Source organism: Peromyscus eremicus, chromosome 4 (assembly GCF_949786415.1).
Source record: "Peromyscus eremicus chromosome 4, PerEre_H2_v1, whole genome shotgun sequence".
NCBI classification, from domain to species: Eukaryota; Metazoa; Chordata; class Mammalia; order Rodentia; family Cricetidae; genus Peromyscus; species Peromyscus eremicus.
Genome location: NC_081419.1, coordinates 14665912 through 14692299, shown reverse-complemented (window position 1 = coordinate 14692299; position 26388 = coordinate 14665912). Strand labels below are relative to the sequence as shown.

The following is a 26388-nucleotide window of genomic DNA, read 5'->3' as shown; positions in this document are numbered from 1 at the left end:
CATGCCAGGCAGGAGCTGGCTGTGCTGCCTGAGTCTAACCTTGTTCTTACTGCTGCAAACAGCTCCCTCTGTCCTGGTCTCCTAGAAGGTACCACTCTATGGTAGGATAGCCAATGTCCCACCTATTCTTAACCTCCAGAGGGAAGTCCAAGTCACATATCCAAAAAGGTGTGGCTGCCCTCTCCTCCACTGGCCTGATGTACCCCAGGCCAGCCTTGAACTCCGGGCAATCCTGTCTCAGTCTCTTAAGGGTGCTGGGATTACAGCTGTTCCCAACTCTCTCCTACACTGCCGAGGCCTGTCGGGAGGGGAGCACCAATATCCTTCCCCCAGAAGTATATAGGGATAGGGCCTCTCCCTGTCCTTGGAAAAATCAAGTCCCAAAATATGACAAACTGTGGGTAAGGATTTACACGCGCGCGCACAGACAAGCATGCAGAGCACACATTCCCTCATGTTGAAATACACGCAAGAGTGCAGCAACACGCGGTCATAAGAAACCCCTCTAGCCTTCCCAGCTCAGCTGTTGCAGGTCTGGGACCACACGGGCGACTGTCCGTGGGTCGCGGCACGCTAACGCGCGTGCACACATCCGCGTGAGCGCTCCTCGCTCGCGCGCGCACTCAAAGCACTCACGCCAACGCAAGCGCGCGCTCGACTCGGCGTCAGGAAGCGGGGGCGGTGGGAGGGGTAGGACGCGTAGGTCCCGCTCATGACTCCGCAGCTGCTGCAGTCGCCGCAGCGTCGGGACCAGTCGCTCAGCCCGCGCTGCTGTCCTTTCCGCTCTTCCGCGCGGGTGTTCGAGCAGCGCCAAACACGCTTCAGCACCTCGGACAGCGTCCGCCGCGCTCGCCCCGGGCTCCTGGAGGACCCGCGGGTGCTTGACCGCTTGGGCGGCCCGCGGGTCGTACACCCGGGTCGTCGCACTCGCGCAACCCGGAACCAGGCCCGCCGCGCCCGGAGCTCATGAGCACCATGCACCTGCTGACATTCGCCCTGCTTTTTTCCTGCTCCTTCGCCCGCGCCGCCTGCGACCCCAAGATCGTCAACATCGGCGCGGTGCTGAGCACGCGCAAGCACGAGCAGATGTTCCGCGAGGCCGTGAACCAGGCCAATAAGCGACACGGCTCTTGGAAGATCCAGCTCAACGCCACCTCTGTCACCCACAAGCCCAACGCCATACAGATGGCCCTGTCAGTGTGTGAGGACCTCATCTCCAGCCAGGTGACCACTACTTCCCCTTTCTCCTGATCCTCCACCGTCCACCCCGCTGTCCCAGTTTCATTCCATCCTTCCCTGGTCCTTCTCAGTCTCCTTACCAGACCACTCCAAGCCAACTGGCACCTGGAGAGGCCTGGAACGAACATCTGTGTCTGTCGGTTCCCGCAGATGGTCACCTGCCACCTGGACTGGTCCTCAGACGGACCATGTGTGCTGCCATGTGACTATCATTAGCGATTTGTCCCATCCAGTCAGTGTGGGTCCAGACATTCTGGGCACAAATGGAGGAGCACTTCGGGGCACTGACGGGATGAGGCCTGGGGCCATCTTTGTTTCTTTCCTTACCCCTCTTCCCTTCCCCCATTCATGAGTCTGCAATGGATGGCCCAGGTGCCAGAGCAAGCAGGCTCTGCAGGGGTGGGAGCGAGGATTGCGCATGCCAGAGACACCAAGGCACAGTGTGGGAGCCGAGCTCAGTGTGCTGCAGGGGAGGACATGTTGCTGTTGGCGCTGTCCGCCCCTGACTGAGCTGGTTGCTGAATTCCAATGAAGCCACACGAGGGTCACTGCAATGCACCAATTTATGTAAGAGGAGGGCAGGAAAGGGGCCATGGCTGTGGATACATGCCATGCTGCATCCATGAACATGTCTGCTCACACACATGTACATGAACATGGCACTAGCACACAGTGCATCTCAACACGACACAATCAACTGCACATGCTCACTCACACACATTTGCACATCCATGGACACACTGCTTTGTATGTTCAATGCACATAGCAACCCTGATTCCATCATGATAGACATATATAAACACAGACATGTTGATGCACATATTGCATACATGTTCCAGTGTGTGCTCATACATGACCCAGCATGCTCCGAGTGCTCACGAACACCTACATAGTCACATGCATGCCTACATACACTAATATGACCTAAAGGGTGCAGGCTGGATGTCATGGTGAGGGGATTAAGAACCAGTCCTCACATTTTAGAATGTAGAGGCCATGCCAGAGTTTTGCTCAGAAACTTGCCCCCTCTTCACTTCACAAGAGGTGAGCCCTGGTCAGAGAGGACTGGCTGAGCAAGGATCTGCCATCTGTGTGTGTGCATGTGTGTGTGTGTGTGTGTGTGTGTGTGTGTGTGTGCACGCGCATGTGTGTTGTCTTCATTCCTAGTGTCTTGCTCAGTGCTGCTCCTTCTCCACAGTGGGTTTATCACAGAGCATTGAGGTTCGGCTCACTTTCCTGTCTCTTGATGCGTGGACCATGTGCACAGACGGCACCACTTGGACCTGCTGGTCCAGCTCTTCTAGGTCTCCAACCCTCGTATAACGTCCACTCCACTGCGTGGAGCTGACTCTGTCTCCTGTACCCACAGGTCTACGCCATCCTAGTTAGTCACCCGCCAACCCCCAACGACCACTTCACCCCCACACCCGTCTCCTACACAGCTGGCTTCTACAGAATCCCCGTCCTGGGACTGACGACCCGAATGTCCATCTACTCTGACAAGGTAAGCCTGATCACCAGACTCGGACCCAATTATCTTTTATCCCCATGGTCAGTTCCAAGAAGCTCTAGAGCCACATGTAGCTGAGCCAGGTGGATTGGCACTGGGCATTGGATACAGGTGGGGTGGGATGCTTAGATCATGGGCTGCCCTTAAGGGACCTTAAGTAACACACTCACACATAACCACACATACATACCTCACACTGAATCACATAGATATTGGTACACAAGTTACCCATACCCAAGCACACTGACATGCATGACAACTCAGTCACATAGGTGTTCATATGTGTTCATACATATTAACATGCACACTCAGGTCCCATGTGCTCATGCTTCCATACTCTCACACAGTCCCACACACACTGTCACACAACACTAGCATCCTTACCCTCCCACAACTTGCATAGTCACAAGTGCTCAAACAGTCACGTGTACTCAGGCTGGTTCCTGATGACAGTTGACAAGAGCAGTAACATCCCCTTTGGGTAGGAGAGGACTTCGTGGGCTAGAAAAGGGGGTTAACGGAGCTTCCTAGAACAAGCGGGCTTTGGATGCAGCAGGGAAAGAGTTGGAGAGAAATTTCCAGGAGAAGCAGCTGTCCAGATTGAGAAGTGCTCACAGTAGAAAGGGATGTCGTGGACCTCAGTCTTGCCAATTGGAGTGCACATAGGAGGTGGGAGACAGGGTGGACAGACAGGTAGCTTGTGGCTGGAGACTCATGTCTCAGGGACCAAAGGATCTCAACTCAGCGTTCTGCAGATCTCTTGTGGCCCAGAGGCTGGGATAGCCTCCATCCAATTGGGTCCAACAGCTGAACAGTGGCTACTGAGTTGTAGAAAACCACAGCCCAGAGACACAGGGAACTTGTTCTAGGTCATATAACCTTTAATATTTTTTTGTGATTTTGTGAAAACCTATCAACTAGAATGTAATCCAGCTACCCAGTGGCCTAACAGGTACCAGAACCTGCTCCCCATATCCTGTAGACTCAAGAAGCCTATAGACATCCAGGAGACACTTGGGGACAACCAGCTGGTGCCTGGACTCAGCCAGAGGGCTAGTAGGCTGAGCAGTGGGCCTCCAGGTCTCCACATGCTCTCCAGAGTCTTCCTGTCCAGAGCCTATAGTCCCTGAAGAAGTTGCCTTAAAGCAGGGAGACTGGTCATTCAGGCCCAAGCATATGGTGGGTCTGCCCTTCAGCGAGAAAAAAGGATCCAGAGTGGGGGTCTTGTAGAGAGCCCCAGAGGGAGGAACCAGACTGAGATCAAGGACCTTACATACCAAGGCACTGTGGAGAGCCACAGAGGGAGGGGACCAGACTGAGATCAAGGACCGTCTGGACCAAGGCACCTAGGCCACCCTTCCCATGCTGTGAGGAACAGGCACTCATCCTATGCCTCCTGGCCATTTTACCCCTGGAATACTTTACCCCCATGTGTAAAAGAGAGGAGTGACTAGAAGAAGCAAAGTAACCAGGAACAAAAAGCTGGGAGGCCCCAGTCACTGGACCAACCTTGGGACTGACCACAGGCCAACTCAGTCCTGTGTGCGGCCAGCAGTGGGGCCAAACATCACAGCCACCTTCTGATCCCTGGTGGTCCCAACTCAAAGTCAGCCCTCTGTGCATCACACAAACCAGCAAGACCACTCAGAGCCGATGTGCAGCACCAACTGTGACGCAACCTACCTGCAGCCAGTGGCAGAGGTAGTGAACATTCTTTCACTCCAAAGCACTGTCCCTGGATACTGAGAGGGAATTCAAAACAAAACAAAACCCTAACCTGGAAGCCTCAGAGGACCAAGAGCAGTGTGAGTCACAGGGACATGGAAGGAGCTATGTTCACTCAGATAGACATAGACAGTCCTTGGCAGCTAGAGTATTTCGAGCAGCAAAGCAACCAGGAAGCCACAGCCTCTGGGTTCTGGGGAAGAAATGTTTGACTCCGAGAAAGATGACTTACTAGGAAATGTAGTTGTTATCTTCTTACCTCTGCCTTGGATAGAACCCAGAGCTCTATTTGCAGTAAGCAAATGATGTACCCCTGAGCTGTACCTTAGCCCAAAATACAGTTATTGAAACGGGGGAGGAGAGCACCATGTGAGGCCCATTGAGGTCTTGGAGAAGCTTCTATGGTCAGCTTTTCTAGGGAAGAGCTGGTGGGAGAGTGGTAGTCACCCTAGGAACAGAGACTCTTCATCCACGACAGGGTGCTGCTGGAAAATACCAAACCTCTCCTCTCACAGTAGATGCTGCAGGGGAAGGGAAGGGCAGGTGGGCGAGAGGGTCCCCATCAATGGGAGAGGGAAAAGCCAACGTGTTCTGGCCCTGCCTCAGCCTCCCGGTCCTACCCACAGAGCATCCACCTGAGCTTCCTGCGCACGGTGCCGCCCTACTCCCACCAGTCCAGCGTCTGGTTTGAGATGATGCGCGTCTACAACTGGAACCATATCATCCTGTTAGTCAGCGATGACCACGAGGGCCGGGCAGCGCAGAAGCGCCTGGAGACGTTGCTGGAGGAGCGTGAGTCCAAGGTGAGGCCCTGGCCCTGGAGAGGTCCTCGTTGAGCAGGAGCAGGCGGGCCATGCCATGTCTGTGGCTCCTTGTGAACACTCTCTCTCCATCCTGCATGCTCAGCACCACTGCGTCTGGCGGCGCCCGCCCCGGCCTGTCCTCGGCTCATTTCACTTGCTTTTGCCATTAGTCGAAATCTCCTTCGTGTCAGTCCCTGCTGCGCGAGGGCTGGACCACCTGGAGCTCTGCAAACACCCCCGTCCCGCCCCCCCACTAGTTCAGGCCTTTCTAACCCCAGCTGAGGCCCAATCAGACTCAAGGATCGCTCAGCCACTCTCTGCCAGATACCGAGTCCCATGCAACCTCTCAGGAACACCCTCTACAGAGGGTGATCCACCCCAACATGTCTCCTCCCCAGAGCACCGGGATCCTCTATCTACTGGAATACAATCCATGTGCTCACAGAGGCCTTATCCTTCTAAAAGCCTGCTTCCTCGTGGCTGCCCGTGGCCCTAAGTGAAGCCCCATTCATCTGCAAGCCCATCCCCTCACCTTGTGCTACCCTTTCAGGCTTACACTGTGCCCCGCCCTCCCCATCCCCCGCCCACCTCAGAGCTGAGCTCTCATCCCCCCCAAGGGACTATGTAGACATTGATCCCAGGATACACATACACTCCCATCTCAGCCTGGCCTCCAATCTGTGGAACTGCCAGAGATCAGAGCCAGGATTTGGGGTGGGGGGGTCAAAGTGACCCCTATGCCCTTCCTCGCCAATGCCCATGGTCAGCCTAATAAGGATCTGGCCCCTGACCCCACCTCAGTCCCAGGGCCCAGAGCACCAAGAACCAGGTGGTGCTTTTCAGGTAGCAGAGAGGAGGAGGCCCAGGCTGGGGAGGGACCCCAAAAGGCAGATGGGGGAGGGAGATGGGTGGGAGCATGTTCTGCCTGCAAAATCATAGCTGGCCTCATCATATTTAGCACCAACCATTGTCCCCCACACCCAAGGTGCCGTAGGCCTTTGGAGGGAGTAGAGGGCATGGGCTGGGGTGGGGGCATTGAGGCTAGAAACAGGCCCAGAGTGAATCCTTTATGGCAGTCCATTGAGTCTGGGAAGGAGGGCTGGTTATTGGCACAAAGGGCTCCCCACCTCTCTGAAGATAGAGTCCCACTGTCAGCATCCGGCAGGTCTCTTCATACTTCTGCCATGTCTGTCATAGCCACACAGACCACCACCAACATGCTCACATGCTCATCAGCCTTATCCCTGCACACCCAACTACCTGCTCTCGCACTCGAAAGCACATACACACTGTCATTCCATTCTTGGATATTTTAGTGATATGCCACACCTTTTCGAAAGACAGACCTCACTTCTCTCCACATACCTCTGCACTGCCCAAGGGGATCACATACAAGTGCTTCCTCTGTGTACCTCCTCATCTTTACTTGTAACTACACGCTTAAACACACACACACACACACACACACACACACACACACACACACACACGCGCGCGCGCGCGCGCACACACGTCCAATAGACCATACTGCCCTTCCATTACAGACTGTCATAGATTTACCTTCTGAGAAGGTGACAGGAGCATATCACCCCTGCAGGCATTCATATACACATCCAGTCACACCCATTCTCAGACACAAATGTGGGCATTTGGGTGTGAGCATATCAGTTAGTGACAAGAGGACACCTTGGTCTCCAGAGAGCAGGAGGGAGAATAAGGGGGAGGGGGTGGGAGGGTCATGGGGACAGGGCCCCGCAAGCTGCTCCCCTTTCACCTAGGACTGATGCGGGTGGGGGTGGGTACTGCTGGGGCCACACAGGTGCATGACAGGGGAGGGGGTGGCAGGCGGGACCCCTTAAGGGTGGTGTGGACAGGGCTACCCTCTCTCCTGAAAGTGACTGCTTCCAAGAGTATAGCTCCATGGCAGGGAGCCTCCGTGGCCCCTGCGCCTGTATCCCCTCCACCCTCAGCTCCACTCCAGCCCCCAGCCCCACCCCGGGTCTCGGTGTTTGCGAGCTCCAGGTACGTGCCCGTCTGCAGACGTGCCGAGGAGGTGGTGTGATTGCTTTAGCGCCGTCATTTTCAACCGTTTATAATCTTCTTCTGTGTCTGCATATTTTCTCTGTGCACATTATTCATCAGAGTAAAAAAAGGAACTATGAAAACCTCGACCAACTGTCCTATGACAACAAGCGCGGACCCAAGGTATATATGCATGGACGTGCACGCCACCCACCGACTAGCGAGTCCCGGCCTGCGGTGCCTCAGCCACTGGGTGCTATCTGGCCCCACCGCGCCGAGCCGAGCCGCAGGCCTGAGTAGTGAGAAGAGACAGGTGGTGAGGCAGGCAGCAGTCAGGCAGGAGAGGGCAGGGGTGGGCGGTGTGGGTGCCCATGACCCACCCGCCGAGACCCTGGCCTGCATCCTCAAGACAAGCACGGCCACAAGGAGGCGCTGCTCTGGGAAGTGCATGCGAATCTCCAGGTCCGCCAGGGTTTCCTAGTGGAACCCCGGGAGGGAGCCTGCCCACCTGGTCACTTCAGAGTCTGGGCCGCTCCTAGAGGAGCAAGAGGAATCAGGTCTGAGCTGAGCTCTCCCAAGGTTTTGGAAAAGTCAGCCCCATCTCTGTTCCCAGTTGCATTCCAAAACTTTTCTATTTCCTGTCCGCTGCACGTCTCTTTCTGAGTCTCGGTCCACTTCAGCTTGCATGCTCAGTGCAAAAGTGAGGACAGGAGTGAGATGGAAAGAGAGTCCTGGAGCAGGCATAAGGAGAGACGAGCAGAGCGTGAGTACAGGACGGCAAGCAGGCTGAAGAAGCAAGGACAGGCAGCAAGGACAGGCCGACGAGGAGTGAGGAGGCAGGTGCGCAGTGCAGGTGGCAAGGACAGGCCACGGCGGCTCTAGCTAAGCTGCCTCGGGGTTCCTAGCAGCTTTGGCCCCACTCTTGCCACTGAGGCACAGTGTTCCCTTTCCCAGCTACCTGCTAATGCTCCTGCTCACACCACAGGCCGAGAAGGTGCTGCAGTTTGACCCAGGAACCAAGAATGTGACGGCTCTGCTGATGGAGGCACGGGAACTGGAGGCCAGGGTCATCATCCTTTCTGCAAGGTGAGTAGGCTGGGTCCCTCATCACACCATCGTGCTTCTGCCTGAGGCACAAGCCCAACATCTGGGGTACCACTGAGCAAAATGAGCTTCAATTAAAAAAAAATCTTCACCAAGGAGAGCTGTACTCCACCCCACCATCGTCCTACTCACCTGGTAGCCTAGGCAACTCCCCGTTTTCTGTTCATCCCTCCCGGGATTCTCACCTTTCACAGTCACATTGGACCATTTGCCCGAAGTGGAGCTTTGGGGGTTGGAGATACAATGCTAGGAAGCAGGGAGACATGGGACACATGGCTAGGTAAATATCCTGAGGGCTGAGGACAGAGAAGGAGCCCACGAAATGATATGCAGCTGTTCAGGTGAGCCCGAGGTCCAAAACCAGTGATGGAGAAAAACAGGCCGGTCCTGCACAGGGCCCACCTCCCCACCCACTTTAATATTGCAAAAGAGTACACAGTAAAATCGCCCTGTTTGTGAACAACTAGTATTTCCTGTAAAGGGAGAGACATGGAAAGGAAGAATGGGAAGGGTAGGGTAGCAGCCCAATGACAACAGGGAGGTCCAGGTGGACCTAGTCCACAGTCAGAGCTCCAACAGAGTGGAGAAAAAACCATTATGACATTCAGCTTAGAGGAAAGTACCCCAAACCCTGCTGCCCTGCTGGCAGGAAAGGACCAACCATGTTCAGGCACAGGATAGATGTCTACGTGTAGATTCAGTCAACAAACTCTGTGTACACAGCCTGAGACACACCACTCACTGTCCACAGGTTGCAGGGTGTGGCAACCAGGACTTAGCCTGGAAAGCAAACCACTTCTTCTCTCAGATGGCAGGGCTGGGAAGCTGCCTCACTCTGAGGGTGATAGCAGTCAGCTGTTGGCCCTGAATGATAGCCTGAGCTTCACCAACTCCTCCAGGAGCACCAGCGAGCAGCTGCCAATTGGCTCACTACCACCACACACACACTGTGGCAGGCACGTAATAGTGCAGAGACACACTGCAGAGTCATGGACCATTGCCTTTATTTGCTATTCATCTAGCTCAGTGGTTCTCAACCTTCCTAATGTTGCTTTTATATAGCCCCTCGTGTTGTGGTGACCCCCAACCAGGAAGTTATTTCATTGCTACTTCATAACGGTAATTTTGCTACTGTTGTGATTTGTAATGTGAACATCTGATATGCAGGATATCTGATACACAACCCCCCCCAAAAAAGGGGTCATAACCCGTAAGTTGAGAACCACTGAGTCTAACTGCATACTTTGGGGTGAGGGATGGTCCAGGGCTTCTAGAGAATGGATTAGAAATACATCCATATAAGGTTAGGGCTGTTGCTCAGTTGATAGAGCATTTATCTAGCATGAACAGTGCCCTAGGTCCAATCTTCAGCACCAAATAAAGGCAAGTACAATGGTGCACACCTGTAATCCTGGCACTCGGGAGGCAGGAAGATCAAGAGCTCAAGATCATTCTCAACTACTTGGCAAGTTCAAAGCCAGCTCCAGCTCCATGAGACCCTATCGGAGGGAGAAAGGGAGAATGGGGTGGAGGGAGGGAAGGAGTAGGGGAAATAGAAATGTGCCCCGAAAAGGGAGCCAAGAAGGAAAAGTCCCTTGGAAGGCAAGCCCAGCCCAGGATACCCAAGGAAAGCCCTGCTCAGGAAAAGGCCCACCACACCTTCCTATTTTCTGATTGTTTTTACTTCTCATCGTAGGGCTTGAGGGAGATTTGCTCAAGTTGGATAAAAGAATGTTCAGGGTGGTGGGCAAATGAATATACATAGCAGTCAGGCAAGAAGGCTTTCTTAAGGTCAAGGCTACTTAAGGAAGCCATTCTCTTAAAACATGCCTGTTCAACTATCAGGCTCTTTTGTAACGGACAAAGCCAGGCAGTGCTGCTCGGTTTATGCATTATAATGAGGGTGAACAGGACACAAGGCCAAGAACAACCTTTTGTAGAATCCCACCACACCCAGGCTCAGCAGTGAACACTTACTTGCACTTCATGGCCACTAATTTCCAGTAGCACCCACTGCAGCTGAAGGGAGTCTCCCCTTTGGTTGGACACAGGGTGAGAAGGGCCTCTCCGTGCCGAGTACCTGAGGGTTAAAGACAGGCTTACCAGATGTGGCTCTAGCAAAGAAGGCATTGGAAGAAGGATTATGGTGGAAAGGGGTCCTAACACCAGTAAGGGCTGTGTGAACACCACCCATTAGCACACCGAGCTCACAGCACACATGCACACAGCATTCACATAGGAACACGCCCACATTGGCATGCACCGTATTCACGCCATTTATACCCTTGTGCCTCACCGCATGTCACACACATACTGAGTTAGAGCCACCGTTCAGATGTTTTTAAACCCTGAAGAACCCGTGGAACCTCAAGCTTGCATATGTTAAGTGAGTGAGACTCCACTGCTGAGCAACTACTCAGTCCTCATCACATGTCGGCTCCTTTCATGATAGAGGTTAAACCGTTTGGCAGACTTCATTAAACTGACCTTATTATTTGGTCAATTGTTTATCGGATACACAAAATTCACTTCCATAACCGTTCATCTTTATTTTCCTCACGTTGTCTTTATTGGCATCACTATTTCCACAAAACGGTCTTATGAAGTTTGACGGGTTGATCAGACCTTTTTGTCTACAGCCATTTCACTAATCACAATCATTCCACCAAATGACATCGTGTAGATCTGTGTTGGGGAGATGGGGTTCTCTGTTCAATTTGGTGGGTGTAGCTGTCATCAGACATGCCCCTTGACATGTATGGCTCTAGGTGACCTCTTCCATGTTCAGGACACAGCACCTCTGTCATACCTTCTCTCGTTTTGTTTGTTTGTTTGGAGATGGGGTCTCTCTATGTTCTTGAACTTGCTGTGTAAACCAGGCTGGCCTTGAACTTGTGGAGATCTGCCTGCCTCTGCCTCTGCCTCTGAAGTTGTGGGAGTAAAGGCATGTGCCACCACATTTGGCTCTGGCGTATATTCTTGCTGAGGCACTGCCTAGGTGTTTTTAGTGTTGCCTACATTCACCAACAGCATTGTCACGTGGGGCATTTCTTTTGGTTAAAATCATTGAGAAAGTTGGGAGCAGGATTCTCAGGAGAGTGGGCGTAATCTTGGTTATGAATCAGCTGGTATAAAAATAACCCAATAAGGAAGGGCTGGAGAGATGGCCCTGTGTTTGCAGAGTATCCAGGTTCAGTTCTCCGCAACCACAGTGACTCACAACCATCCCAAACTCCAATTCCAGGGGATCCAACACCATCTTCTGACTGCCCCAGGCACTAGGCATTTGTTTGGTGCACATATATGCATGGAGACAACACTAATACACATAAAATAAGTTTAAAAGAAAAATAACCCAATGTCAAGTTATCACTTGGCTTCACTGTACCTATAAACATGCACTGGAGAAGCAAAGCACCAGTCATGGCTGGGCCTTAAATGGAAGAGTGTGACAGGGCAGGATGAGGAGAGGACCCTTAGTGGCTACTGGAGCCCCAGAAGACCTCAGGGTCATTGTTATGACTAGGGAGACCCAGCCTCAGGGGACTAGGTCCCCTGTTTTTCACTGTCCACAGGAATTACTTATGAGGACACCTCAAGCACTAAGGACCATATGTCCCTGCAAGGTGAGGCTTGTCCTGGTGGGCCTGGCCTTGGATGTCAAGGGACATACTTAATGTGATAATGTGAGAGGAGCCTCTCTTCTGTCCAATCATATCTTCAGGATGCTCAGCTCAGCAACTAAGGCACTGGATCCTACTGGCATTGCCTCAACCCAGAGCCCTCGCCTTGTCGGTTCACACCTTTGAAGGTCCACCAGACCTGTGGCTTGCCTAGAGCTGACTGGTTCACAGGTTCCTGAGTGGACTGTCCAGGCACAGATCCTACTCTGCCATTTACCACTATTGCGTCTTGGTTTCCACCCTGATCCAAACGCTTTCCCCTTAAAGATGCTGAGATGGTTCCGGGGAAGCATTTGGAGCACAGAGCAAGTGCCCAACAGTGAGCCATCATTATCTGAGTTCAGAAAGTCATCTTGTACCCTATTCCTGCCTCCTAAAGGGAGGAGGCCGGTAACTGAGAACTGGAAAGGCCCTGGTCCAGCCTCATCGCCTGTGCAGACCTCCCGGCCTGACAGCAGGAATGGTGGTGGGAGTAGGCACGCTCCCTCGGAGCGTGCGAGAGGGAGATACTGTGGTCCGGGGGTAGGGAGAGCTGGAGTCCTGGCTCGTCACCCGGGTCTGCCCCACAGCGAGGACGACGCTGCCACCGTGTACCGCGCAGCCGCGATGCTGAACATGACGGGCTCTGGGTACGTGTGGCTGGTGGGGGAGCGCGAGATCTCGGGGAACGCCCTGCGTTACGCCCCAGACGGTGAGTGCTGGGCTGTGGGGTCGCCTGGGGCTGAAGGCCTGTCCAGTCTCTAAGCCGCCGCCGCCGGGTTGGTCGCGCAGGCATCATCGGACTGCAGCTCATCAACGGTAAAAACGAGTCAGCGCACATCAGCGACGCCGTGGGCGTGGTGGCGCAGGCAGTTCACGAGCTGCTGGAGAAGGAGAACATCACCGACCCACCGCGGGGCTGCGTGGGCAACACCAACATCTGGAAGACAGGACCGCTGTTCAAGAGGTGGGCGGGGCCGCCTTCAGTAGGTGGGAGGAGTCATCCCTTAGGAGGTGGGAAGGGCTGGGGTTTTTTGTTTCATTTCCTTTTCTTTTTCTTTCTTTTTTTTTGGGGGGGGGGAGGTATTTGTTTTTGTTTTTTGTTTGGTTGGTTTGGTTTTGGTTTTTCGAGACAGGGTTTCTCTGTGTAACCCTGACTGTCCTGGATCTCACTCTGTAGATCAGGCTGGCCTCAAAACTCCTAGATCCGCCTGCCTCTGGCACCCAAGTGCTGGGACTAAAGGCTTGAGCCACCATCGCCCCAGCCGAAGGGTTGTTCTTTCTTTTTAAGAATGTTTTTTTCATTCATTTTACACACCAATCAAAGATTCCCTTCTCCTCTCCTCCCGCCTTCCCTCCCAACCATCCCCCACTCCCTCCCACGAGAAGGCAAGGCCTCCCATGTGGTGGCACATTCAGTAGAGGCAAGTCCAAGCCCTTCCCGCTGCCTCAAGGCTGCACGAGGTCTCCCATCATAGGTAGTAGGCTCCAAAAGTCCCCTCATGCACCAAGGATGGATTCTAATCCCACTGCCAGGGGGCCTCCCAAGCAGATCAAGCTACACAACTGTCTCACCATGCAAAGGGTCTAGTCCAGTCTCATGTAGGCTCCACAGCCATTGATCCAACTTTCATAAATTCCCTCCAAACTCAGAAGGACAAACATGGTATGTACCCACTCATAAGTAGATACTAGATATAAAGCAAAGGGTAATCAGGCAACAGCCCACAACTCCAGAGAAGCTAACTAACAGGGAAGACCCAAAGAGGGATGCACGGACTGCCCTGGGAAGGGGAAATAGATGAAATCTCCATGAGTAAACTGGGGATGAGGGGTGGGCAATGGAGGATGGGGACAGAGGATGAGAGCATAAGGGAATGGGATGGTTGAGCTGGAACAGGGATGGAGGGAGAATGCAATGAAAGAGATACCATGCTAGAGGGAGATATCATGGGAATAGAGAGAAACCCGGTGCTAGGGAAGTTGCCAGGAATCCCCAAGGATGACCCAGCCTGGGCTACTAGCAATAGTGGAGAGGGTGCCTGAACTGAACTGGCTTACCCTAGTGATAGACCAGTGAATACCCTAACTGTCATCACAGAGCTTCTCTCCAGTGACAGATGGAAGCAGATGCAGAGATCCACAACCAAACACCAGGCAGAGCTCCAGGAGTCCAGTCGGGGGGAGAGAAGAGAGTTTCTATGAGCAAGTTTATCAGGATCATGATGGGGAAACCTGCAGGAACCACCAAACCAAACTAGAAGGGTTGTTCTTAAGCAGTGGTTCACTCTTCCAGGAGTGGCCTAGCGGGTTTTGTTTTTGTTTTTGTTTTGTTTGTTTGGTTTTGGTTTTGGTTTTTCAAGACAGTTTCCTCTGTATATTCTTAGCTGTCCTGGAACTCGTTTTTGTAGACCAGGCTGGCTTCGAACTCAGACATCCAACTGCCTCTGCCTCCCAAGTGCTGGGACTAAAGGCGTGCGCCACTGCCACCTGGCTTCCCGCTGTTCTTATCTAGGACATACTATGGTTAGTCACCTCCATCGCCTGTCCACATTCCCAGCACCACGTTCTGTCTTTACTCTGATAACCATCCCTTTCCCCACAAGTGCCCTTTTTTCTATTGTCACTGAAGTTGTGGCTGCCTCCCCTTCTCCACCTCAGCCTGCCCACACCGAAGATTTTACCTCACTCCCCACCGTGCCTTGTGCCCTAGAAGGACACTCTTGCTTGCAGATGGAGCCTGGGACCCTCTAAGGACTCAGAAATTCAGAGTAGACATCCATGGACAATAAAAGATTCAAGGTTGACCAAAGGAATGGCGGCAGGACTTAACCCCGGAGCCACTGTCCACGGTGCCTACCACAGGTTCCCATGCATCAGTGCAGTTACAGGCTGCACACGCATGCACACAGACCAGTGAATGCACACAGAAACTCAAAGAGGAACATGACATATCCATGTCACAAGCACACTCACAGGGGTGACCCCTACATTTAGGTTGCATGCACACAAGTTCACTAATATGTTCCAGTGAGCAAACAAAGAGCCAGGTAAACCAATCAGTGGCTAGAACTAGGAGCAAGTTCAATCTACTCCCACCTTTGATGGCAAGAGGGTCTGAGGTCCTCTGGGCTTCTGCCTCCCCTGTAAAACCAGGATGGTGGCTCTGACAATCATATGTCCTAATCCAGGGAAGCCCTTGACATGGGGTCTGGCATCCAAGACCCACTCAGGTGCTGTAGCTGTGCCGTCCATCTGGTGCTGGGAGGCACGCACCATGTCGTCCACTCAGTGTGAGGAACTACCATCTGCTAATCTTCCCTTTCTTAAGACCAGGGCAGAAGGGGCGGGAGCTGGGACTTCTCAGAAGCCAATCAGAACAGGTGCTCTTGGTAAGCCTAAGCCATGCTCTCTTCCCAGGGTACTGATGTCTTCCAAGTATGCGGATGGAGTGACTGGCCGTGTGGAATTCAATGAGGATGGGGACCGGAAGTTTGCCAACTATAGTATCATGAACCTGCAGAACCGAAAGCTGGTGCAAGTGGGCATCTACAATGGCACCCACGTAGGTGGGGGTCATGAGGGGGTGGGGGCTGGGGCCTTAGGGTCCTGGGGCCAAGACCCCTGCGTGGCCACCCTCCATCTCATACTCCCACCCCCAGGTCATTCCAAACGACAGGAAGATCATCTGGCCAGGGGGAGAGACAGAGAAGCCTCGAGGATACCAGATGTCCACGAGATTAAAGGTGGGGGACCCTGTTGAAATACTCCAGCATTCCCATCCCCAACACTTCATCTACTCCTTCAGGCCAGGAGGGAAGGGGGTGAGGTCACAGAACACACATAAAGGAAGTGGAGACGAGTTTGCTGGCAGCTGGCTCTGGCACACATGGCAGAGGAAGCAGAAGCGCAGGTGGCCGAGAAGCAGCATTTTCTACCCAGCAGGCTCTCTCTGGCACTTTATCCTGTCCCAGCTCCAGCTAAGTCTGAGGAAGAGCTGATTAGTGGGGGCAGAGGGACAGTGGGTGGGTACTCTGGGCCCCAGTGTAGAGTTCAGCTTAGAACTCAACGCTCTTGAGTGTCCAGTTTCTTCCTGGGCTCCCAGGAACCCCCTTCTTGAGCTGACATCCTCCTTTATAGCCTCTTCTCAGCCTGATTCACACATTCCCTGGGTTCATCCACGGACCCTTCCCTCTGCCTAAGGACCATTCTGAGAGTTCCTCTTCCTGTTGAGCCACACCACATGGAGCTCTGATACCATACTCCATCAAAGGCAGGATCTGAAGTGCCATGTGCCTAGCTAGCCTTCTCAGTGTCACCAAATAGCTCAGTGTCCTGCTAACTTTCTGAGCTCACCTCTGCAACCTGGGGCCCATGGTCTCCCTTGGTCAGCGCCTGCCCCCATTCCTCACAGGACAGTCAGCCTGTCTCCTTGCAGAGCCAATGTAGTATCTCTTTGCAGTTCAGGCACCTGATGTTGAAAAGTCTGAAAGCACTGGGTGGTGGCACACGCCTTTAATCCCAGCACTGGGAGGCAGAGGCAGGCGGATCTCTGTGAGTTCGAGGCCAGCCTGGTCTATGCAGCTAGTTCCAGGACAACCAAGGCTATACAAAGAAACCCTGTCTCGAAAAACAAAAACAGAACAAAACAAAACAAAAAACATAAACAAACGCTGAGCCAAACATTACTAACCAAGGGGACCCATCAAGATGCAGATGGCTATTAGCCATGTTTCTGGGCTCCCTGATTTCTTACATTTGTTACATTTTATTTTATGTGTATGAGTGTTTTGCCTGTATGTATGTATGTGTAATATATATATATATATATATATATATATATCATATGTGTGTGTGTGTGTGTGTGTGTGTGTGTGTGTGTGTGTGTGCCATATGTCTGGTGCCCTCAGGGCAGAAGAAAATTCAGGATGCCCGTAATAGGAATGGATGGTTGTAAGCCACTATGTGGGTGGTAAGAATAGAACTTGAGTCTTCTGTAAGAACTTCAGGCACTCCTAACTGCTGAACCACTTGTCCTGCTCCCTCACTGTAATTTTTTGACAGCACTAGCATACATATCTGTGTACTAGGAAAAAGAATATGGTCATGTCTCCTTCTCTTGACTCCTCCTTCTTAAGACTCCCAGCTTAGTGTTCCTCCTCCTCTGCCTGTCACCACGCCTGGCCTTGCTGTCCAGTTCTTCCTGGGCTGCCTACCCCTCTGCTCTCCACATCCCATCCATAGAGGCCCTCAGCAACCGACTGTGTTCCACTCCAGCATCCCCTAGACTTGTACCTGTCCCCCAACTCCCAGACTGTGGGTCCTAAGAGGACAGGGAGGGAAGAGTGTCACAGCTGAGGTTTGGGCTGAAGAGGCAGCCTGAAAGAAGAGCATTAACTAGGCATGGTGGGCATGCCTTTAAACCCAGCACTTTGGAGGTAGATGAAAGAGAATCAGGAGTTCAGAGTTATTCTCAGCTACATAGCAAGAGGCCAGCCTGGACTATATTAGGCCCTTTCTTTTAAAAAAAAATCTGGAATTGGTAGAATATGCCTTTAATTATAGTATTTAGGATTCAGAGTCAGGCAGATCTCTGAGTTCAAGGCCACCATGGTCTACCCAGTGATTCCACATCAGCTATGGGGATTGGTAAATAGCCCAATCAGTAGCATGAATTTGGATTGCAGCACCCATGTAAAAGTCTGGGCATGGCTGCACACTGTAATTATTGTAACCTTGTCATTAGTGAAAGAAGGGGCAGAGACAGGCAGATCACCAGAGCTTGCTGACTAACCAGCCTAGCCATTACTGTTCTCCAGGGTTAGGGAAGAAAACTTGTCTCAGAATATAATAAAATAATAATAATAATAATAATAATAATAATAATAATAATAATAGTGGAGCTGGGGAGATTGCTGAGTGGTTTAGAGCACTGGCTGATCTTCCAGAGGACCCAGGTTCAAGTCTCAGTACTCAGTATCTTTATGGCAGCTCACAACCATCTGTAACTGCAGTTCCAGGGGATCCAATGTTTGTTCTGGTCTCTGTGGGCACTGTATGCACCCGGAGCACAGACATATGCCAGCAAAAACACCCATACACATAAAATACAAATAAATAAGTCTTTAAAATAAAAAGGGGGCTGGAAAGATAGCCTCTCAGAGGTTAAGAGCATGGGCTGCTCTTCCAGAGGACCCATCACCACATGGCAGTTCACAACCATCTGTAACTCCAGTTTCAGGGGATCTGATGCCTCCTTCTGATTTCTATAGGTGGGATCTTGCATGTAAACACTCACATACACATATATACACTCAGGTGCACACACACATAAAATAAAATAAAATAAAATAAAATAAAATAAAATAAAATAAATGCTTAGATAATAATAATAATTAAAAGATAGACAGTGGTAGAGAAAGACACCCGACATTGGCCTCTGGCCTCCATGAGCACTTACACACATACATGAACACACAGGAACACATGCATAAATCTAGACATAACTTAAAAAGTAATTTTTTTTTAAAGATAAGGGTCAAAGACTGAAGGCTATGTGCCAGTGGAGGCCAGGATGGCTCTGGCAAGGACACAGAGTTTCTCCTCTCTGATTGATCAGAGATCGTGCCCGGTACACACAGCAATTACTACACAGTGATACTCAGACAGAGTGATGTATAAACTAGGACCTGAGGAGAGGGGGCCACAGGAAGAGGACAGAACTGCAGGAGGCACTTCTGATGAGTCAGGGTGGATGGCTGGGGAAGTCTGTGCCCCCTTCAGCACCTCTCAGACCCAAGGGCAGCAGGCAGGCAACGCTAACCATGTCAGAAAACCAGTGGGGAGGTCCCAGGCTTGGGACAGGGCCCGGGTGTGGGATTTTACAGAGCACTGGAGGAGAGGTGGAGAAGAGGAGTTGATGTGTGCTAAGAGGAGGCCAGCACCTGGGGACAGCCAAGGGCAGGTGGCCCAGGCTGGTTCTTGTCTTCCCCCAGATAGTGACAATCCACCAAGAGCCCTTTGTGTACGTCAAGGCCACGCTGAGCGACGGGACATGTAAAGAGGAGTTCACGGTCAACGGTGACCCCGTCAAGAAGGTGATCTGCACAGGACCTAATGATACATCGCCAGGCAGCCGTGAGTGCTGGGCAGGGTGTGGCAGGGTACCGGGCGATGAGATCAGGAGCCCACTGTCACTGTTCCCTAACTGCCCACAGCACGCCACACGGTGCCTCAGTGCTGCTACGGCTTCTGCATCGACCTGCTCATCAAGTTGGCACGGACCATGAACTTTACCTATGAGGTGCACCTGGTGGCAGACGGCAAGTTTGGCACACAGGAGCGGGTATGGAGTGGATGGCAGGGGCAGGGCCTGGAGGAAGGGGCTGGAGGGAGGGTCCTGTAGGCTGAGATGGATTCATTGGAAAGTCTATGGGTTGGGTAGAGCCTTTTTAGGAGGGGCCTGGTTGGCTGGGGCTGGGCTTTAGAGGTGAGTTAGATGTGGAGCAGGAGACGTACCCCCCACGTGGTAGGACCAGGATGGTGTAGGGGTTCTTGTTCTCGGAACCATACCCGCCCTGTCTGCAGCTCCGCTGGCTCTGTCACTTTGCAGGTGAACAACAGTAATAAAAAGGAGTGGAATGGGATGATGGGGGAGCTGCTCAGTGGCCAAGCGGACATGATTGTGGCACCACTGACCATCAACAATGAGCGTGCGCAGTACATAGAGTTCTCCAAGCCCTTCAAGTACCAGGGCCTGACCATTCTGGTCAAGAAGGTAGGCAGGGATCAGGTGGGGATGGGGTGGGGGCATGGAGGACCCAAGCAACACTGACTCCATGATCACCTGCAGGAGATCCCCCGGAGCACACTGGACTCATTTATGCAGCCCTTCCAGAGCACGTTGTGGTTGCTAGTGGGGCTGTCAGTGCACGTGGTGGCTGTGATGTTGTACCTGCTGGACCGCTTCAGGTGAGCGCCGTGCAGAGAGCTGGACCCCTCCATCTGTAGGGTGGGCAGAACTGGGCAGGGCTGGGCAGATCTGCCTCTCCTGTCCTCTCTCCCTCTCTCTCTCCCACCTTCCCTTTGCACTCTGCAGTCCATTTGGCCGGTTCAAAGTGAACAGTGAGGAGGAGGAGGAGGATGCACTGACCCTGTCCTCTGCCATGTGGTTCTCCTGGGGTGTCCTGCTCAACTCTGGCATTGGGGAAGGTGAGATTAAGCCCAGATCCTGCCTGGCCGCATCCCCTGCTTTCTGGGAACTGACCCAAGTCTCTGCCCACAGGTGCCCCCCGAAGCTTCTCCGCACGGATCCTAGGCATGGTGTGGGCTGGTTTTGCCATGATCATCGTAGCTTCCTATACTGCCAACCTGGCAGCCTTTCTGGTGTTGGACCGGCCCGAGGAGCGTATCACCGGCATCAATGACCCGAGGGTGAGGCCCCTGGGCTGCAGGGGAGGGTCAAGAAGAATGTTGAGAGGAGATTTTTTTCCTGGTGGGGTCTGGGGAGCAGCCATGAGCTGAGGTCTCTGTCCCTGCAGCTCAGAAACCCCTCAGACAAGTTCATCTATGCAACTGTAAAGCAGAGTTCTGTGGACATCTACTTCCGGAGGCAGGTGGAGTTGAGCACCATGTACCGGCACATGGAAAAACACAACTATGAGAGCGCAGCGGAGGCCATCCAGGCCGTGCGGGACAAGTGAGCAAGCAGACAAAGGCCACCCTGGCTGGGTGGGACAGTGAAGGGACAGGCAAAGGGCAGTCCACTCACACAGGAAACACACGTGGAGAGTGTCTTACTGCAGCGTGAGCAGGTGGGGTGAGCAGGCTCTGTGGGGCTCCTTTGACTGGACCTCTGCCGGCAGCAAGCTCCATGCCTTCATCTGGGACTCAGCGGTGCTGGAGTTCGAGGCTTCACAGAAATGTGACCTGGTGACCACCGGTGAGCTGTTCTTCCGCTCGGGCTTTGGAATCGGCATGCGCAAGGACAGCCCCTGGAAGCAGAATGTTTCCCTGTCCATACTCAAGTGAGTCTGCCCTGTGCTGGACACCTCCTCTCCCTTCTCCACTGTGCTCTAAGGTTAGACCTTGTCCCTAGTGCCCCAGTGGCAGCACACCAACCTGCTTTACACCGGGCCAGCAGCTGTTCACCAGACACTGATGGCGTCTGGTCCAGCTGCCTTAAAGGATACTCCACCCAAAGCGACGTCAGCCCCATGGGAGAACCTTCCCACTCCAACCCCCAAAGCCCCACTCAGACTATTCTGTCCCACAGTACTGCCTCCCCCTTGAATGCCCGTCCGTTCCCAGCCCCACGCCTGCTGCCAGCCCTGCCTTCCCTCTCTCCTTCCCTACCCAGGTCCCACGAGAATGGCTTCATGGAAGATCTGGATAAGACATGGGTTCGGTATCAGGAGTGTGACTCCCGAAGCAATGCTCCTGCGACTCTCACATTTGAGAACATGGCAGGTGGGCCTTCCATGCTGCCTGGATACTGGGATGGATTCTCTAGGGGCTACAGCCTCTGGGCAGCCCGCTGAGGCACTGGGTGCTTCACACAGGGGTCTTCATGCTGGTGGCTGGAGGCATCGTGGCAGGGATCTTCCTGATTTTCATCGAGATCGCCTACAAGCGACACAAGGACGCCCGCAGGAAGCAGATGCAGCTGGCCTTTGCAGCGGTGAACGTGTGGAGGAAGAACCTGCAGGTAGGACAGGCCACCCTCCGAGGCCTGGCGTCCAGGGCCCCGCCAGGCCACGGCCCTACTCTATCCCTACAGGCCGTGGCACTGGCTCTGGCTCATGGGCAGGACTGGTGCTAGGAGCCATGGCCAGGGGCAGTGGTGAGTGTTCCCAAGACACAGGGGCAGCACAGGCAGGAGCTGCCTGCAGGGGGCCACCCACTGCCAAGCTGGGCCAAGGGAGGCCATGCACCCTGCTCCAAGCTTCTGCCTGGCCTCTCTGTTTCCAGAGTCACCTACTGGCACCCAATCCATAGGAAGGCAAACAGGCAGGGTAAGACAAGGGCCCACCTGTGTGTAGCACGTGATCTGAGATGCGTTTGGCCCTCCCTCTACCATCCAAGCTCCTTTGATACCCCTTCCGGAGACCCCTTTTCTTACTGTGTCCAGCTCTGAGACTCTAATGGGGCTGATCTGCCTCTCCCTGGTGCCTCAGGCCACGTCCATGTGGATTTGTGGCTAGCTGCATGTGGGATGGTCAGAACCCACCAGGGAAAAGGGCAGGGTGGGCAGTGAGGTTCCCGCAGGCCTGAAGACGAGTGGCCAATGGCCAGGTTCCGATTCACTTGTCTCTTCTCTTTCTCTGGGTGTCTTGCTGGAGCTGTGTCCTGAGCTGACATTGACATTGCAGTGAGGGGTGTGAGGGGACAGGGCTATTGGAGCCCCCACATCTCTCATCCACCCATTCTTGCTTTTTGGCCCTACAGGTCCCCTGGGGACCTGGCCACAGCTGTCCAGGGCCATGCTGGCCATCAGACTCCAGGCCAGTGCCCCCGGATCTGCCTCTGTCTATCACTCCAATTCCAACCGGACACCTCCTTGGGTCCTTGGCCCCGTCCTGGTGTGTGCCTTTTGGGGTCAGCAGCCTCTGAACAGAAGGGCTGGTGTGGCCTGAGAGGAAGCTCTTCCTGTCCTCAGGGGCTCCTCCTCCTCAGGATGCCTCTAAGCCAGGGCCACCCAGGAGCCAGGGAGCCAGGCGGACATCCCAGGAAGAGTGCCAGCAGGACCCCCAAGCCCAGCCCCAGCACGAGCAAGGACAGGCCCAACCCCGCGGGCAGAAGAGGCCACTCTCGAAAGTCTGGCTGTTGGTCGGTCTGTTCAGCACAGTGAGGCAGGCAGGATTCAGGGCCTGAGTGGCCGGCCAGGCGGGGCAGCGGCCCCCAAGGAGCAGGCAAGGGCAGGTGTGGCCGTCACCTTAGCCATCTAATCACTTATACATATTCATTTTAGGATAGAAAGAGTGGTAGAGCAGAGCCCGACCCTAAAAAGAAAGCCACATTTAGGGCTATCACCTCCACCCTGGCCTCCAGCTTCAAGAGACGTAGGTCCTCCAAAGACACGGTAAGGGGGAAGCACCCCAGTCCCGCGTCTCTGACTCCTCCCTTGCCCCATGTCTGTCTCCCTCTCCCTCACCATCCCACCCCTGCCCCCCCCCCGCCTCCAACCCTGGCCATCTGTGCCGATGCCCCGAGTCAGTCCTTCACCCACCCTCCACCCATACAAGGGTGCTGTCCTTTAGAACGCTCCAGAACTCTCCCCCAGCCCTCACTGGTCCTCAGCTTCCCCATGTGTCTCCACGTTAGTCCGCCCACCTCTCTCCCCATGCCATGACCCACACACCATCCGGAAGCCGTGTCATGTCGTTGGTCAGTCAGTCAGCCTCACCATCTCTCCGGGCTACCCAGACCCTGGGAACTAGAGCAGCCCTGTCCCAGGTTGTCCCTGTCAGGAGGCCACACCACGTCTGTTTCATCCCTGTTTCTCTTGCCTCCGCAAGGGGCTCGCTGCCCTCATTCTTGACCTGCAACAGCTCTGGAGGGTGTAGCTGTGATGTCCCATCCCGTCCGTCTGTCTGGCCGCTGGCCCCGCCCCCCAGACACCTGTCTCACCTGTCTCACCAGAGCCATGTGTGTTGCATCTTCCATGTGGTCTCTGTGTGGGCCGGGGGCTGGGGGCTGGGCCTGGGTCCATCTGGGTGGACGACTGGGGCCTAGCGTTGGCACTGACCCTTGGTCACAGGGAAGACTGTCAGGTGGGGAGTGGGGTGGGGCCAGACTGAACAGGTCCCTGATGGAGGTGTGGCTGCATCGCCCAGGTGGTCTGAAAGTCCTGGCCTGAGCGCCCGGGGCAACCCTACGTCCTCAGAGGGAGGCCGAGGGAAGGGAGGCTAAGACCAGTGCTTCAGCTCAGACCCCCAAGCACTGCCACAAGGCCACTGTCAGAGCCAGAAGCCCCGTCCCCTGCCTTGGGCATCATGCCACTGCACCAGAAATGCATACTCAGAAGAAAGTCCCCCAAAGGATCCCCGTTTTGCCAGTCATCCTGGTCCTAGGCAGCTTACCCTCTAGCCTCCAGGAAGCCCCTCTAACCAGTGGGCAGTGTCACCACCAGGGGCTTGTGTCCCATGAAGAATCTGGATGTGTAGTGATAGCACCCTATGCCCAGGAAGGAAGGCACACAGACAGGATTGGGTACAGAGCAATCCAAGTTCCAGGCTCAAACTACTAGAGTGCTCCAGAGAGACCCATGAGGCGCGGCTGCTCAGTTCTCTGAGGGCCTTGTACAGCAAGAGTGGACGGAGCGTGAGGGTCTGTGGGCTGCACCAACTTGAGGCTCCAGGAGCTGGTGCAGACGCAATCTCCAGGGCCCCCCAGACCAGGGAAAGTGGGCACGGCCTATGCTACAGGACCTGAGCCAGGATCCCCACAAGGGGGCGCAGGGGAGGGAGAGCAGGGCTGAGGGCGCTGTGGGCTGGAACTTGTGTGGGAAGCGAAATCTGACAGAGAAGAGAATCTGTACTTTCGGGGCCAGGTGGCCACAGTGGGGAGAGTACAAAGTTCCTGCAGGGGGCAGGCCATTTTCAGAGGGCGTCACTCAGTCTTGGGGCCCCATCTGGAGCTGGCCAGGTACAGCTCAGAGATCTACACGGTTCCTTTCTGGGCACTTGTTCTCAGTTCAATCTTTACCTGAGCCTCCCTGGGCACCAGGGACCCGTTCTTCCGGGCCATCTGAAGCTGGCCCCACCCTGCAGGGTTGACCTCTGGGCATTGCCACTGTGGGCGGGGTGGGGGAGGGTAACCCAGCTCCCACCCTGTCTCTGGGGCTGGGTGCTGTTCAGAGGGAGGCCTGGGTGGGGGCTCCTTTGGGTGGGGTGGGGTCGGTCCAGCTGCTGAGATCCTCTGCCCCTGTCCTGTGGCCGGTCCGGGCCAGGGCAGCACTGGGCGCTCAGGGCTGGGATCCCTGGTGGCCGGCGGGGCCAGCAGGTATTGATTGTTGGTTCTTATTTATAGAGCACCGGGGGTGGACGCGGCGCTTTGCAAAACCAAAAAGACACAGTGCTGCCGCGACGCGCTATTGAGAGGGAGGAGGGCCAGCTGCAGCTGTGTTCCCGTCATAGGGAGAGCTGAGACGCCCCGCCCGCCCTCCTCTGCCCCTCCCCCGCAGACAGACAGACAGACGCACGGGACAGCGGCCTGGCCCACGCAGAACCCCGGAGCACGACGGGGTCGGGGGAGGAGCACCCCCAGCCTCCCCCAGGCCGTGCCCGCCTGCCCGCCGGTCGGCCGGCTGGCCGGTCCACCCTGTCCCGGCCCCGCGCGTGCCCCCGACGTCGGAGCTAACGGGCCGCCTTGTCTGTGTATTTCTATTTTACAGCAGTACCATCCCACTGATATCACGGGCCCGCTCAACCTCTCAGATCCCTCGGTCAGCACCGTGGTGTGAGGCCCCCGGAGGCGCCCACCTGCCCAGTTAGCCCGGCCAAGGACACTGATGAGTCCTGCTGCTCGGGAAGGCCTGAGGGAAGCCCACCCGCCCCAGAGACTGCCCACCCTGGGCCTCCGGTCCGCCTGCCCTGCTGCCTGGCGGGCAGCCCCTGCAGGACCAAGGTGCGGACCAGAGCGGCTGAGGATGGGCCAGAGCTGAGCCGGCTGGGCAGGGCCACAGGGCGCTCCGGCAGAGGCAGGGCCCTGGGGTCTCTGAGCAGTGGGGTGAGGGGCCTAAGTGGCCCCGGTCGGAGAGGTCTGGAGCAGAAATGGCAGCCCCATCCTTCCTCCAGCCACCACCCTAAGCTACAGTGGGGGCCCATGGCCCCAGCTGCCTAGGTCACCCACCCACCCCTCCTCCAGCGCCTGCTCTCTGCAATCTGAGTTCCACCTCTCTCCTGCTGCACCACCCTCCCACGACCCTTCCCCACCCCATTCGCAGGGCTGGCCCTGACCTTTCCCAGAGTCAGCCCTCATTGCCCTACTGGCAGCGCTTCCCAGGGGTGCTCTCTGGCTCCCAGCTGTCTACGGCTCCAGACTCCAAGAAGGCTGAGCCTTCTCTTCTGCCTGCAGCCACAATAGGCTTCCTCAGACGCTGGCTCGCAACGAGCCCCGCACCTTGGGCACCAGGGAGCGCCATCGGCCTCCCATTCGGGTGTCACTCACCCACCACCTTGTACATGACCAGCTCTCCCAGTGTCCAAGCGCGTGCCTTCCCCGTGCCGCTGGTGCGTAGCCGCGCACTGCCCCTCTGCCCCAGGGACACCGGGCGCGCACAGCTACCCCTAACCCCGGTATTCAGTGGTGATGCCTAAAGGAA

General features: G+C 54.8%; 1 protein-coding gene across 8 annotated transcripts; it reads left to right on the top strand.

Annotated features, from left to right (window-relative positions):
• The first annotated feature begins 966 nt into the window (after nucleotides 1–966).
• Grin1 (glutamate ionotropic receptor NMDA type subunit 1) lies at nucleotides 967–26357 on the top strand. Of its 8 annotated transcripts, none has more exons than XM_059260286.1 (21): nucleotides 967–1224; nucleotides 2609–2743; nucleotides 5101–5277; nucleotides 7420–7482; nucleotides 8285–8385; nucleotides 12656–12777; nucleotides 12858–13032; nucleotides 15486–15630; nucleotides 15728–15811; nucleotides 19061–19202; nucleotides 19283–19410; nucleotides 19678–19842; nucleotides 19918–20036; nucleotides 20164–20276; nucleotides 20350–20498; nucleotides 20606–20763; nucleotides 20930–21091; nucleotides 21424–21533; nucleotides 21626–21771; nucleotides 23035–23145; nucleotides 25459–26357. In XM_059260286.1, exons 1-21 carry the CDS (start codon nucleotides 967–969, stop codon nucleotides 25525–25527), a joined length of 2832 nt encoding a protein of 943 aa, XP_059116269.1. In that variant the 3' UTR covers nucleotides 25528–26357. The 8 variants fall into 8 exon arrangements, with proteins under 8 accessions (XP_059116269.1, XP_059116267.1, XP_059116270.1 ...); XM_059260284.1 differs by lacking the exon at nucleotides 25459–26357 and adding an exon at nucleotides 25095–25292; XM_059260287.1 differs by lacking the exon at nucleotides 7420–7482.
• The last annotated feature ends 31 nt before the right edge of the window (nucleotides 26358–26388 follow it).